The sequence below is a fragment of the Microchirus variegatus genome, assembly GCF_963457635.1.
Source record: "Microchirus variegatus genome assembly, chromosome: 1".
Taxonomy (NCBI): Eukaryota; Metazoa; Chordata; class Actinopteri; order Pleuronectiformes; family Soleidae; genus Microchirus; species Microchirus variegatus.
In genome coordinates this window covers 12,024,060-12,040,326 of record NC_139802.1, presented here as the reverse complement: position 1 = coordinate 12,040,326, position 16,267 = coordinate 12,024,060, and the positions used below count along the sequence as shown (strand labels likewise).

The 16,267-nt window shown below is 39.0% G+C and overlaps 1 protein-coding gene across 1 annotated transcript in view; it reads left to right on the top strand.

The window, feature by feature from the left end:
* Window positions 1–893: 893 nt before the first annotated feature.
* Window positions 894–16,267, top strand: part of ulk4 (unc-51 like kinase 4) — a gene marked incomplete at both ends in the record, with an annotated part of 70,914 nt that continues 55,540 nt past the window's right edge. The window contains 18 exons of the mRNA XM_083898732.1: window positions 894–1,031; window positions 1,205–1,304; window positions 1,457–1,596; window positions 1,669–1,831; window positions 1,942–2,043; window positions 2,199–2,282; window positions 2,438–2,504; window positions 2,908–3,042; window positions 3,340–3,425; window positions 3,932–4,001; window positions 4,315–4,381; window positions 4,502–4,594; window positions 4,801–4,861; window positions 4,942–5,174; window positions 5,661–5,707; window positions 6,103–6,181; window positions 12,455–12,562; window positions 14,900–14,983. Coding sequence (XP_083754858.1) covers window positions 894–1,031; window positions 1,205–1,304; window positions 1,457–1,596; window positions 1,669–1,831; window positions 1,942–2,043; window positions 2,199–2,282; window positions 2,438–2,504; window positions 2,908–3,042; window positions 3,340–3,425; window positions 3,932–4,001; window positions 4,315–4,381; window positions 4,502–4,594; window positions 4,801–4,861; window positions 4,942–5,174; window positions 5,661–5,707; window positions 6,103–6,181; window positions 12,455–12,562; window positions 14,900–14,983 — 1,857 coding nt within the window. The remainder of the gene's footprint in view (window positions 1,032–1,204; window positions 1,305–1,456; window positions 1,597–1,668; window positions 1,832–1,941; window positions 2,044–2,198; window positions 2,283–2,437; window positions 2,505–2,907; window positions 3,043–3,339; window positions 3,426–3,931; window positions 4,002–4,314; window positions 4,382–4,501; window positions 4,595–4,800; window positions 4,862–4,941; window positions 5,175–5,660; window positions 5,708–6,102; window positions 6,182–12,454; window positions 12,563–14,899; window positions 14,984–16,267) is intronic.

Below are 16,267 nucleotides of genomic sequence, written 5' to 3'. Positions count from 1 at the left end.
TAATCATTTTGGTTAGTAGTTTTAGCTTTTATTTTGTGTAAAGAAGTTCAGACCCCCCTCTGTCAGCAAAAATGATGTGCCCCAACACGCTTCCGCTAACAATCTGCCGGCTGCGTTGGTCAGTTGGACAGGTAATTTCAAAGTTATTTTACAGCTTTTAACGACTCTGAAGAAAAGCCAACGAGACGTTAATGTACGGTTAATGTTTGTCTAATTTCAGTTTTGAACTCCGTTACTTTTGCAGGTGTTGCCTGCGAGCTGTCGCCCTGTTTAAAGCGAGCAGCATCAGCTTCTGTCAACAGACGTGAGGTAAGCAGTTCGAGCACATGCACAGGTACTAACCCTTAATTGTTGCTAACTCGACAGTTCACGCTAAATAATTTTTCGACGTTTACAAGTGAATCATCCAATTCACCACCGTTTATTTTTCTTATGTAGCTCTTATGTACCTGGTTATGGTTAAGGCAGTGTTTCTGGTGCAACAGGTGTTCAATTGTGATTCAGTTGGTAGCATTTATAGGTAGCCATTTTAGGAATCTGCTGGAGGGAAGTGTAAAATACAACTTAATAATATTGTAGTTTATACAACACGTTTGTAGTTTCAAGTGTAACATAGAAATTATTTATTTATTTTATTTTTTTAACCTTTAAAGCCAAGCAACTGTTGAATTATAAGTGTCAAACTATGTTACATATAGTTTACTGTATGTTTTTTTTTAAGGTAGTTTAAGTTATATATTTCAAACATGTGAGATAACATTACAGTAAATGCACCAACATTCATGATACACGATTGCGTTCATGTCTAATATTCCTCTGCTACTAGTTGTCATTGGTACGCACCTTTTTATTTGTCTATTGCCCATTTTAGGCCTTTATTTCTTCCACAGCAGATGGAAAACTTCATTCTCTATGAGCAGCTCGGATCAGGCAAGAGCTCTGTTGTCTATAAAGGAAGACGGAAGGGGAGTCTCAGTTATGTGGCCATTATCTGCACCGACAAAGCCAAGAGACCTGAGGTTTCTAACCATGTAGGACAATTTTTTTCCCTTAATACATCTATATTATACATATTATATACATATTTTTTAACAACTGTTGAAATAAAGGTTGACCATAATAACAAAACTCTCATAACAAAACCATTTAGTCTGTCAATAAATACTACTTACACAAGTATAATGCACTGTTTTTGCCCTGTTAGGTTCGTCTCAGCCATGATCTGCATCATCCAAACATTATATGCTTCTATGAGTGGTATGAAAGCAGCAACCACCTCTGGTTGGTAGTAGAGCTCTGCACAGGTTGGTAATGTTTATGGCACTGCTGATAAACCTTTTATTATGTGGAAGTGCATGTAGGGTCTTATTTTAACACAATGTATTGGTATAACCTTATCTATGGGTCTCTCTCTCTCTCATGCTATCTCTCTTTTGTCCATCCTTATCTTGGTTAGGTGGTTCCTTGGAGTCTGTGATTGGTCAGGATGGATATCTGCCAGAGGATGTAGTGAGGACATTTGGATGGGACTTGGTCAAAGGACTGAAATACATCCATGAATTGGGGATCATTTTTTCTGACTTGACCCCTGCTAAGGTTTGCATTCATATTACATAAACGATGTCACAACTTAAAACAATGTTGTATAATCTCCTTTGTCATCCGCAGATTTTACTGGATGGTAGTGGCATCCTGAAATTTGGAAATTTCTGTCTGTCCAAGTTGGAGGGAGAGACACTGGAAGATTTCTTTACCTTGTTTGTTTCATCTGAAGAGGCAGAAAAGGGAGATGCCAAGACGAACTTCAGCAACATGAGGAAAAGATTACAAGGTCAGATGACCAACTTAAAACACGTTTTTTATCATTTAAAATTACAGGATGAATAAACATTAAACATATGTTTTTATCAATGTAATATTTGTATGTATGCATATTTTCAGGTTCTCTAATGTACACTGCACCAGAGGTTTTGCAAGGATCGGAAAACAATATGAGCTCTGACCTGTGGTCTCTAGGATGTATGCTCTATTACATGTACACTGGTATGTATGTACACACACACACACACACACACACACACACACACACACACACACACACACACACACACACACACACACAGTACAGTACAGTAGTTAATAGGATAGGATACACCGCTGTACTGTGTTGTAAAACTAAAAAAAAACTTTTTTTTCAGGCAAACCTCCATTCTACTCTGATAGCAACAATGAGCTGATGGAGATGATAGTGTGTCAAGAACCACCTCCTCTCAGACTGACAGGTAATACATAACTGTACACACACAGCTCAAACCGGTGTGATGTATACTGTATGATCCTTAGTTGAGGCTAACTTTAGTTTGTATATTGCTTTTGCAATGTATGATTTATTAAAATGTCATATATGCTTTGTTCCTCTTTATTTGTGTGTTTTCAGACAGTCTTCCTACTGAAGAATTCCAGAATCTTCTTAAATCCCTGCTCAACAAAAACCCAGAGAAAAGGTTCAAGACAAACAATTTTACTGTCTGTTGTTTCCTATTCACTTCCAGTCACTTCTCTTGTTGTACTTTAATACAACAACCCTCCTTCTGTCCTTAAAGAGTGTCTAAACCACTTTTTTTCCAGGTATAAACCATTTAGTAATGTTATTTGTTGATCAAGGTGTATATCAGTTCAGTAAACTATTGAAATGATGTTTGTGTTGTGATAGAAATCAGCTTATCTTCTGTCTCTCTCTGTTCAAACAGCCACTGCATTCAAATGTTGCTGTTAGCTGTTGCTATCCCTTCTCTCTCTCTCCACCACATGAAGCACAGACCTCATCAGACGGCTGAAACTCTGTCAGATTTCACTACCAGACCATGACCTACACCTTAATGATAAGTGTGTTGTTTTGATCTTAAGGATTGACTGGCCAGAGTTGCTGGACCATCCTTTCTGGGCTCCAGTAGTGGAGGAGGAAGATGATGTGGAAGAGGATGGTGGAGGGCATCAGACAGGAGATAACAGCTTTGAGAGAGTTGGTCCTGCTAGCTGGAGGTATGATGTTCTTTTAAATGTAGACAATTTTTTTTAACTGGGTTGACCATTTGAAAATACCATTTACACTCTTGTTACAACATAATCAATTTTTATTGGCAACGAAATAAAGAAGAAGAGAGAGAAATACAGTAAAAAATGACAAACATTCATGTGGGGATGATTTATTTGTGAATAACGCACACAATGAAACAGAATTCAAAAGCACACAAAACATCCTGCAGAAATGAACAGAGTTAAAACAGTTCATATCCTGCCTCATATGTACTCTATGTGTGTTTTTAATACCCTCTATAGACACACAGATGATCCCTTATGTCCAGCACAGGCAGAGGAGCAGCCCGACAGCCATGCTGCCATCACCCAGCCAGGCCATGAGACTTGTCTGGAAGTATTCTCATCACTGATAACACCTGAAACAACTCACACAAGGAATGAAAACCACCGAGCTGTCAGGCACACTAACTGTGGAGCTTTAAGGAACAGTCAGCAAAAGGCAGAAGATGACTCTGAGCTAACTGGAGCCAAGAAAATAAGCCACACCCTGTGGCCCCATAAATTATTCACAATAGGTAACACATTTCCTCCTGGTAATTTATTATTTTTTTTTTTTTTATTAGAGTTGCTTGTTGAAATAGTACACATGTCTTCCATGTTTGTAGGTGTGACAGTGGTTAATATGACAGGTTGTTAATTACAGTTTTCATTGAAGCAGCCACCACCATCATCATACGCAGTAGCAGCTCTTAGATCGTGTCCCTGTATGTGCATGTTGTTAATTTTTTTTTACCACCACCTTTTTTTATTTTCTCAACATGATAGATTACTTCTATCACATCGTTGTTCACGGATACATCTGATTTAGTATTCTGTCTGTTTCCTCCTTCAGATAATGTGTCTGAGCTTAGGCCAAAGAGTGGTGTGGATGAGGACAACACCGAGGCTATTTTTCTGCTGAGGTATTTAGTTCAGTTGATTAATTGCCTTTTTACCCGTTTTAACTTTTTTCATCAGTGAGCCAATTGATTAGGTTATTAATTTTTCTTAATAAGCATGGGATTCAAACAAAAATGTTTAACAATTCATCCATTGTATACTCCACTGAAACACTACAATCTGCTAATACTTCATGGAAAAATGTACATGATACATGAAGGGTAATTTTTAGCAAATTGGTGGTATTCATACAAACTCCTGTGGCAGCCAGAATCATATTTATACTGTATCATTCTGTTTTAATATTTTGATGGTCCCTAACTGTTTAACCTCTAGCTCTTGTGCTAACTCAAGAAGGAGCTGCAGTGCCATAGACTCTCTGGACCAGAGCCCTTTACCTCAGGTTACTGCCCTCACATACTCTGAAATCTTTGATTCAGTCTAATAATGATAACATGGATAACCAGTTTATTGGCAGTTCAATTATTGTGGCTCTCCTCTCTTTCTTTATTCCTGCCCTCAGGCAAGTATGGGCATTGACGTCACATCTAGTATAAAATGTCTCCTCCACACTGACTCTGACCTGACTGTCACTCCAATCATGGACAATCCCAAGGTACACACTGTTTGTAGTATTTTTTTTTGTATATTTATGTCTTTTGATAAGAGGGCTTTACATATTCATGTTTATTTAACATGGAATAATAATAAAAAAAAACCTGCTAACAAGCATTTGAACTTAGAGAGATGGAAAATAATTACAGGGACATTTAGACAACTAGCACTGAAGTTTCCTCTTTGTTGATCTTTCTTTATCAACAGATTCTGAGGAGTCTTCCTGTGCGATTTGATCCTAAAACCCTTTGTGTTCCAGCACATTCAGGTATTTTAGTAAAGTATTTTGTGCATATTAAGTAGAAAGAGTCTTGGTGTGTTGTTAACACGCCCTCTCCTCTACTCTAGTTGAGAAGCTGCACTCTTTAAGCGATGAAAGCTGGACTAACTTCCTGTCACAGCTTTGTTCCTCCCTTGAAGAGCAGAATTGCTCCACTCATCTGGCCTGCTCCTCCACTGCTCCTACTCCTCCTCCTCCTCCTTCTTCCTCAGCTGCCCGCTCCAAACTGAACCTGTTATGTTACCTCTGCTGTGTGGCTGGAAATGAACTTGTTGCTAACAAGCTGATTAACTCAAATCTGGTAGGAAATACTGAGGCTTCATGTTTTTGCATCCGTTTGCCAGACAAAACCAGATATTTTTCACTTTAAGGGAGATTTTACTATAGATCACAACACCGTATGACAGTGTTCCCAAGCAAGCTTTTAGCTGAGTGAAACTTGGGTAATTTATACTAATTTCTTCAGTTATTCCATGGCCATTGTTCCCCTCTATGATATATTTGCCAGCTTTTTTTCCACCCTCAGGAAAGAGTCTCTTCAAGAAGACATAACATTAATTAGCCTTTTACTCTTGCTCACTCTAGTTTAATTGTGCTCTGACAAAGACAAAGTCCCATAGAATGATTTAGGGGAAACGAACCATATAACTTTTCTTTTATCTGACCTTTGTTTTAGTTTGTGAATATAGTTTAAACGAAATACCCCCCTCAAAAAAAGACTTTTTGATTTTATCTGCTTCTGACGACACATTAGCTGTCTCTCTAATCCACCTCCTCCTCCTTTCAGCTGTCCGTGTTGACCCAACAGTTACGACAAGCTCCTAACTGGGATGTGTAAGTCCATTTTGTTTGTATCCTCTCTATAAGCCAGGAAGCATGAATGCTGGAAAAGTTACTACTGATACTAAAAACACAAACTTAAGTGCCATTAAGTGCTCATTGTTTGAGACTGACCACAAAAAATGCACTTAGAAAGCACTCAGACAAAGGATTTAGCAAGGACTGCTTTAACACATACCATGATCTATTAAAACTAAAGCAGAGTTCCTGTTTAGTTTGGTAGTTGCAGGCTTTAGACTTGACCTGACATCTTCCTTATCAGTAATGTTTTCTACCTCGTATCAGGAGTGTTTCTGCTTTTACGTTATTTGGTGAAAGACAAACATCCTTAACACTAGTCGGGCATTTTATTAAGTCATTTACTAAATGAACAAAACATTTTTTTTCAGACGGAGCAAGGTCCTCAGAGTGATGGGTCTGCTGGCTCTGCACTGTACTAATCTTGGAGAGGAGAGCCCTGTTTCTGAGGTTTGGGACAACACACACACGCAAAGTTTTGCGCAGCTATTCTTCTTAGGACACTGCATTGACTTCCATTCATTTGGACAGCATAAACATAAACCATAAATTGTTATCCCTAACCTCAACTATTACCAGTTTATGCCTAACCTTAACCTAACCACAATTCAAATTGTATCATTAAACTTAACCTCTTCCTTAAACATGTGATTCTGCTTCATTAGGGCCAGGTTTTGGTTCCCATAGGGTTAGGGACTACTACATAAGGACTACTGGCCCTGACAAGGTCAGTCTTTATGTCAGAAAAGGTCAGAGTTAAGTTAAACTACCCACCAAACTTTCATTCATAATTGTAAACAAACCAATGTCTAAACCTCAAAATAATTCACTCACAATAAACATCGTCTTTCCATGGAAAACTAAGTCATCACTTTGCATGTACAGGGGTAACACTGTTGAGAAAGCATTTTTAAGTCACGGCAACCTTACAAACATTCTGAGAACTCAAGCTCACAGTACCTGTTTTCACCTTGGGGTGGCAGTATAGACCAACAGGAACCCGCCATATGCACACTGCAGAAAGGATGAATGTACATTTATGCAGAAGAACATGAATTAAATGCATAAGAATTTTTCTTGCATATTGACTGCATATTGCTGAGTATGTATAATTATATTTATTTCCTTACTCATATTAAGGCCTGTTTACTGTTGCTCTGCTCACTTGTTTGATTGATGTAGACAATTAGGAGTTTTTGGTTGTACGCTGTACCTGATTCTGTCCTGGTTAGAGGTACAGTATATTACTGGTAATAAAAAATCCTCCATCACAACATGAGGAGGAATCTTCCTGAAACAGGATGAGAATAGGAATGAAGTCCATGTCCACAATTATTTTACAATACTCACTTTGTACCACTGGGTGGCATTGAAAACCGACGTGGCAAAAATGCTTCAGAGAGACATCAAAACACAACTCTCTCCCTCCCTCCCTCCCTCTCTCTCTCTCTTTTTCTCTCTTACTTTCTTAATTCCTTAATTTCTGTCCATTTATTTCTTACAAAGTCATATCCATCAAACAATGCTTTGAAGCTGTGAATGTCCTTGTTGTTTATAATTAAATATAGTGCTGCAGGAATTAGTCAAATTAGTCAAAATTAGTCAATTCAGCTATTAATCAATAAGTCAATGTTCTTTTCATTCATATATGCTAGAGTCAAATCAAAAATTAAAAAGTGGCTGTTTTGATGTGTTGTTGACACCACTTGACTCTACTCTGTTGTGTATTTTGCTTTATGTGCTGCAGAAAGTGCTAAGATTATTGTAAACATTGGTGTCAGTGTGGGGCTCTGCAGGACAAAACTTGTGTAGAAAAAGCATAATTGCCATGGGTTTTTGTTTTGTTAAATGTATTTATTATTATCAGTAAAAAAATTATCTTGTTGGACAACATATAGGACAATAACGTTTTATATGTCAATGGCTAATATTTGCTGCCTGACAAATTCTTATACCAGCAGATGGTGGTGTACATCTGTTTTTATCAATAACTTTTATGGTAACTATGTGGTAACTAGTCACAGGTGTTTGTAGATCTGGATATTCTGGTTAAGTCCACCTAATTTAAATTAACTTTGCCTGGTCGTACCAAATAAACCAGCATTTAAGTGCATGTATACAACAATTTTATAGCCAAATTATAGGTTACTAATGAAACTACTTTAAGTTATATTTTCATGCATAGTTATTGAGCTGGGGACACAGAGGCAGTTTAGATGCTTTACTAAACTGATCTCAACACACGTGCACACATTTGTACACACACACACACACACATTCAGACTGACAAATGCTGAACTAATTCAGTGTAAAAGCAGTTTAGTATAGAGGTGAGACCGGGACTCTCTCTCCCTTTTTCGATCCTTTCTTCCTCAACCCAAGATCCAAACACCCGTTTCCTGTCTCTCTTTTTTGTACCTGCTCTTTACTGTTCTTCATCGCTTTGTCTTCTCGATCACATGTATTTATTCTGAATCAAATCCTAGCTGCCACCTCAGCTTTGATCCAACATGCTCCCTTTCCTTGGTTCCCTTTCTTTCCTCTTTCTCCACTTGGTCTGACACTTAACTGCTACTAAGTCGTCATGGCGATTTACAAAATGGCCGACTGTGGCATAGCAGTAGTTTTCAGTGCGTCTGTTGTTGTGTTGTTAAAGACAAATGGCGGATTTTTTTTTGTTCTGTCTACCCTCCTTACCTCCCTGTAGCTGCTGAGGGATGACAAATTGTTACGAGACGGACGTTTGTGCCTGTGTCAGTTTGTCTCACTGACCATGTGCGTGTCCATCTACACACTATGCTGGGCTACTCTCCGTGTGCGTGCGTGCGTGCGTGTGTGTTATGTTTCTGTGCTCTCAGCAGGGGCTCTGCATGTGTGTCTCTGTTGTTTGTGTTATTCTTGTGATGCAAGCAGATGACCAATAAAACAGCCTATGCTTGCATTTCTATGTGTCTCTGTGTGCGCGTGTGCCTGTGTGTTTGGTTTTCTTTTCTCAGCAGGGGTTCTCCTGCTGCAGTACTGCTGATTGGAGTGACAGGGTTGGGCTTAGTTACCATAGTAACTGCTATATGCTTCGATCAACCCCACCCAATAGGCACACACACACACACACACACACACACACACACACACACACACACACACACACACACACACACACACACACACACACACACACCGAGGACATTACATTGACTTACATTCATTTCCTGGACACTTGCTCTAACCTTAACCATAACAACTACTGGTCTAACCCTAACCTCATTGTAACCATGCAAGATGTCTTCACCTTAAAATGTAATAATTCACATTAAGGGGACTTGACAAGTTCCCATAATGTGACTGTGTTAACAGATTTAGGTCCCCACAACATTAGAAATATCTGGAACACACACACACACACACTTTTGCTTTTTTGTGATTCTCTCATTTTGTCTATCCCCTTTAAATAAAATAAAATGAAGCACAACTTGTGGATTAATGTTATGTACTGCGTTCCTCTTGCAACTTATTAAAGCTGTGCCTTCAAAACCAGCTTGACCAACTTGAGAGAATTTTCCCCTTTCACTTTTCATCAGGTCTGAAGTTTTCTGTGGCTTTAACAGTACAGCAGTTTAGCTGGTATAGCGCCCTCTCTGGTCGGTATTTCATGGGGATGTGGTCTTAATGCATTCTAAAAGCTCAAAGCAATCTTTAGAAACAAGTATTCAAAGGCTGTTTGCTTCAGGAAAACACTACTCAAAACATCTTTGAATGCCTCTTGAAAGGGAAAAAAATGGGTTTGATACACTACAACATACTTACAGACTTCTAATGGATGTTGTTGAAATATCATGCAGTATATGCTTATGGTAAAATAGAAAATAGTAGAAGCTTTGTTGTTTGTTGAGCCATGCGTTGGTTTTGTTACTATTATCTAGTATGTCATAACTGGTACAAAACACTGTGCAATGGCCAATTTTAGATAATCTCCAAAGTTAGCTATGTTAATGTATGGAGTTAGACAAATTAAGGAAAGCTGGCACCTTTTAAGATAAGTGGTTTACCTCTAAATGTAGTGCTGCAATATTGCTTCATACACCAGTCACCTCAGCAGAAACAAGTCTTGATCTACTCGTTTTCTTCACATCTGGTTATGTTCATTGTAGTCATACATTTACTGTTCATACATGCTGTCATTGTTCTTTGTGTGTGTGCACAACTTCTGTGTGTGTGTTGTGTTGCTGAGGCAACTTGTAATTCTCTGCGCCACTATTTGAGTGTTGCGTATGCATGTTAATTAAGTGCATAATGTCTGTGTGTCCTCTGTGTGCATTCATGTGCATTATTTGATCTGAGGGAGTGCTGATGCTGAGATAATGATTTTGGGAGGAGATATTTGTGTGTGAATGTGTGCAACCCTCTATACTTAGTCTGACAGGCTTTTAGGACCTGAAATGGTCCCCACAAGTAGGGATGAGCCGATACGATACTCAGTAGTGGTCCGATACTGATCTAAATCACTGGATCGGATTGTAAAATCGAGTTGTAAAGTCCGATATAATCCAAAAATTGCATGCTTCACTGTAATACACATACAGACAGTAATAGCATTTTAGCTGAGTCATGTTGTGGGCTGCTTTCATGAGAGAATAATATTTGTTAAACAGTTGGAGAATTATGTCTTTGAAATAGCTTCTAAAATAGGTCTAAAATTACTGTATCGGACTGATGTCGGTATCGGCATATTCTCAAGTCTGAGGTATTGGTATCAGACATTGAAAAGTGGCATCGTGCCATCCCTACCTACAAGATAAAATAACTGTTTTTAAGGTTTTAGACTTTGTTTCATGGTCTGAGTAGGAGTTAGTCTAAGTTTAGTGCTAGGCATTAATTTAAAATGTTTGTGTGTGTATGCGTGCACGTGCTGCTGATTGCACAGTGGTGCCTTTCACCACCCTCTGCCTGAGAGCAGCTCTGTGGTCAGTTTCATACTCACCCCAGAATCTTAACTCCCCTCTCAATCATTCATGTTATTATTGGGTTCAGTTCAGTTCAGGAGGGGCAGAGAAGGGGATGGATTTTTTTTTTGCACAGTACAAATAGTATGCAACATGACCAAACTGGACACAGCAGGTTGTGATAATCTATTGAATGTTCAATTAAGCTAAAACATTCAGGACTCTAGTGTCAAACTCGTACCGTACCATGCTCATAGATCAGTTTGAGGAGTTGCCACAGTTCTTGGGCAACAATAAAAGGAAAGAGTAACTCGCTGGGGCAAAGGAAAGATATGTTGAGAGAAAACTTGCCAAACAAGACTGTTACCTCTTCTCACCCTACAATGAGAAAAGGAGTCAGAAGGTTAGAGACAGTATGAGCAGGTGAGAGATAAAGATATAGGTGAGCAGCGTGCGAGAGATGTGTGATGCATGCATTGAGGGCAATTCAAAGTAGAGCAGAAGTTGAAAAAAACAGAGAGAGAGAAACAACAGAGGGAGAGGAAGAGAGCAGCAAGATGGAGAAATGTGGAGAAGGGAGAGAAAGAGGAGTGAGGCAGAACTTGCATTAGATCACAGAGGGGGGACGCTGGCAGTAATGCTAATGCCAAGAAGCAGCCAGCCAACAAGGCTGTCTCTGCATATACTTAACTGTGTGTGTGTGTGTGTGTGTGTGTGTGAGAACACAAGTGCACATGATTGCATGAATTTGTGTGCCTAGTTATACGTGTGCATATACTCACTTTTTTGTGTGTGTGTGTGTTTGTGTATTTTAGTGATTTTCACTGAAAATGCTGTTGCCTCTGTCCAGCTCATATCTTTCTCTTTACTGCTCTCCCACTCACTGTGTATTCATGGCTGAGTTTTATAAATAGCCAACAGTTTAGGTGTGGAAAACAACTTATTTAGAGCTCTGGGAGCTACTAGTCATTATTTTAGCTTCAGTTCAGCTTTTATTCTGACTTATCTACTATTATTTTAACCATGGGACATTTCTAGTGGTATTCTTTCACCTCTCCACACTAATGTCATAGCTATGCTTTTCTCATAGTATGCTTTTTTTTTAATGCAGATGCATTCTGTCAAACCCCTATTGGTGAATATTAATAAGACATCAAGTTTCTACTGTAGCCCAGCCGATGTTGTATTTTTTGGCTAATAGTGATATTGATATTTAAAAACCAATAGCCAATAATCGCATACACATGCATGCATCCTGATTGTTGTTCGTAACATTTTAGTGTCTAAATCAACTTGTAAGCTCTCTCTGGTCATTACATTTTGTTGCCGATAACATTTTTGTCAGTTTCTCGGGGATATTGTTTCGATCTTGATGTATCAATTTATGGTGTTGATGTCTTTTGGTAAGGGAATATGAAGCTTTCCTTTTTACTGTTCTTTAGTATATTTGAAAGAGCTAGACAGATGTGTTTGGCCTTGATGGAAGTATCAGCTCTACTGAGACCCATTCTAGTGAAAGGCTGTTTCTAGATTTTTATTGATATTGTTTATATGTGTATATATTGTCGCAGTAGTAGAGTGGGACCTTGCGCAGCTACAGTCTTCCCACAAAGTAAGGTTTCTAAAATAAAGGGTCAAGAAAAATAGGAAAACTCTCCTCCATTGTAGTTAAGTTAATGAAGCTAAACAAGATTGATTTTATATGAAATCATTAACTTTATAGAGCCTAATTTTCTCAGGAAAAGTACTGATGAATTAATTTATTTCACTTCTCTCTTTCCAGGCTGTGTCAACAATGACAGAGTTGTTGAGGGACAACCAGAGGAATCATAAAGTCAAGCATTATCTGCTGCCACCACTTGGGCAGTTCCTCTACCTAATTGCATCTCAGGTAAGCGCTGCATGTCAGACGCCAACATCATGAGATGTATGCAGAGTTATTGCATAATTAAAGACAAACGGAGATGTACGTTAAAACAATACAAAAATTTGTTAATCATTTTAGTGTGCTTATTCAACTCCCTCGTACCTCATTCTTGAGCTTCAGATCTTTAAATGAATAAAATATAAGACAACAACTTTAATATTGAAAGTTGCAAAGGTCATTGTAATATGTTATTGCATATCGCAATTTATCATAATGTTGTGCAGCCTTAACTACTACCACCACCCTGTCTGGCTGACTTTATTTTGTTTAATTTTCATTGAAAATGATTAGCACAACCTGCCGTGCTGCATGGGCATCAATACATCAGACTTTATTTATTTATTTAACCTTATTTCAGTTTTTTCAACATCATCAAGGAATAGACAGATTTAAAAACCAAGATGTTATATTATTGATACAACGCCTTTTAATATGCACCGGCAGGTTGGCTGTTTGCTGGTGAAACTCTTGGTCAGGGTCAGCTTTAGTTGCTGTGCTGCCTCTATTCTCAAGGTTAGATCTCATTCACAACTTCCAAATGCGATAAACATGCACTGTTATTGGACCTTTGAATGCTACTTTCAAGGTTGACATGAAAGGATTTTCAAACTATTCTCTCACGGCAGGTACATGCGGGAAAAGTAGGAGGAAAAAAAATACATGACCACAAAAAAACACTCTTAAGAGCAAAGCCAATTAAATTGCCTGAGCCATCATTTATGTGTTTATTCACATAATACAATAGTAGACTAAACAGCATCAGTGATATTTAATCATACCTTTTGTACAACCAGTTCTAAACACAAAACCCAGAATATGCAACTGTCCTGACAGACCCACTTCTCCTGTTTAATATCAGGGAAAACAGTTTTATTGGGATCATTTGGAATGGAACCTTAAAGGGTCCCCTGATAAAATCACATGCTTTGCCCCCCCCGTCTTCTTCTGCAGCACCAGTCAATGACAACGATTAGCTATAGCCTCCAGTGCTGTCTTCATCCTCAAGGTTACATATAGCCTAGAGCCTTGCACAGAAGCAATGGAACACAGCAACTTTTCATAAAAAGATAAAAATATTGGTTGAGCAAAAAACCAAACTATAGTTCCACTTAATCAAATGGTTGTTTGGTTTCTTGTTTTCTAGATTTCATATAATTAGAAGTTAAATGCATCTTGGTTTAAAGGTTTAGTGTGAAACATTCAGGAGGGTAAACACAAATTTAGGTAAACAAAAATTGAATATACGACCCATAAGTTTCTCTACAGAGGCTGCTCCCTTGTTTGTGAAGCAGCCTGTAAGGGCAAACCAGCCACAGTGTGCATTGCTCATTTTGAAGTGGAGACTTTCTCAGCAAACGAAGAATGGCATGGAGTCTGCACAATCTGCAGTCTCACCATTAGAGATGTTACCAAGTGGCAACCGGTATCTGAACTCCTCTTCTGAAGCACCAGAATCACAATTAGTCGTTGCCATGTTGCAGTCAACTGCAACCAGGCTCTTATTGGACGATATCAGTTGACATTCACATTGGTGTCCACACATATGTGTCATACTTCATATATCATCTATTTTTCTCTAAGTGAAAAAATATTTTCAAAATTGACACTGTGTGCTATTGAAGAACACCCGAGACTAGCGAATTAAACCATTAACTCATCAGGGAAATGTTAACTGACATTCTAAATCAAGTGAGAAGTAGGCTTATTTTTTTTTTAGAATTCAAATTGAGTTATTTTTGCAACCAGCAGATCCCCCCCAGTGGTTATTCAATATAGCCACATTTCCTGGTTGGCCAGAAAACACTATGTCTATTTTTTAATATGGTCGGTGATTCTTACACACTGGCTGTATAAAACTCCTGATTTCATAAAAGAAGCAAACTAAAGATGTCACCTATAAGGCCTCTAGAAGACTATAATGGGAATTGGGACAATAATAATTAATTATTACCCGTTATTATGACCTGTGAATTTCAAATGAATTAATAAACAAACAAGGAAAGTAGAAAACACATTATACATAATGCTCACACTCTTATGCATACACACACAAGAGTTTTTAAAAGTATGTTCATTCTCAGATATACCAACTAATCAAGATGTCATGGCCCATCCGCCCTCCCCAACTTGGCCCTGTCTTGCCCTTTCCCTTACTCCTCACTACTTGCGTCTCCTCCACGTTATATATCTGCCTTGCTCTCACTCCTACTCTACTCCTCCAATGCCCCTGCCCCCATACAACCCACCCCCCCATCCCTCCTCTTACCCTTTCTCCCTGTCTTTCCTATGCCTCTCTATCAGGAAGAGAAGAGAGGCTCCCCAGAGGGACTGTGGTTCGTTCCCGCTGCCGCCTACACTGGCTTAATGAGGAGCCTGCGGGAAGGGGTGAGTGTCTCTGTGTATGTCTGCGTGTGTCTGTTTTGTGTAGCTGTGACTAAGTCTCCCTCACTGTGTGTGCCTGCGAGTATGTGTATGTGAGTGTGTGGCAGGGTATCCCTGTGAACAGTAATGATGAGGCAGCTGTGGGGGCCTAAAGCGTTGTTTGCCAGCTGTAAGTCAAGGGCATGCAGAGCAGTCACACACACACACACACACACACACACACACACACACACACACACACACACACACACACACACACACACACACACACACACACACACACACACACACACACACACACACATGCACGCACACACACTCTTACCTGCATCAAATACAATCCTTTACTTCTCAGCAGCCTGACCTCAGTAGCAATTAGGACCCTCCAGACACATACACACATACAGCAGTTGGAGCAGAAGCACAAACATAAATATAAGAACTGTAGCTCTTTACTTTGTCATGGCTTCTCTTCCCCTCTTGCTAATCTCTTCTTCTACTTAATTATGTTTCTAAAAATCTGTTAAGAAATGAATGAGGTTGACCTTGTCCTGTTTTGGTTTGGACCTCATGTATCTTCAACAATAAGTGCCTCTGTTTCCTCATTAAGTCATTGTAGACAATAAATATTTGAGTTATTTTGAATTTCACCACTTGTCACATGCACAGTCAAGAAACACAGTAGTTTAGACAATGCCCTAAATTCTAATTTTGCTCGTCTCCCGCTCCATAAACCAATAAAAATTAGCATGAATAACCAAATGAAGTCTACAAATTAGACTAAAAATGTAAGTGCAGGAGAAGACACCTGTGTTAAAAGACGAAAAATAGTTTAAACACAAAGTTAGGTTTTGCATCACTATATTTGTATGAAAGCATTTAAAAAAGGTGCATTCATCATACTCTATGATAATACCATATTATTCTTGTTTGTGGTGTTCTTCCATGGTGTGCCTGTGCTGTTGAATGACGTTTTTTTTTTTTTGGTGGGTTGTGGTACTGATAGATGCAGTGGACAGGCAGAGGGAGAGAAGGAGACGGATGAATGTTGTCTTGTCTCTCTGGGGTAGAACCGGTCTTACTTTGGTGGCCCACTACAGCAGAATGAATATAGATGAAACTGGTCTGCACAGTTGTCAGCTCGTACCTACTGTTGCTTCATTACCACTGGGAGTGTAGTGGGGGGTAGATGAACAGAGGAGGGGTGCATGTGACAGGGAGAGGGGTTGAGGGGAGGAGAGAGGAGGTTGACTTATTTATCATTATTGAGCTGTGAGTGCGGATGGT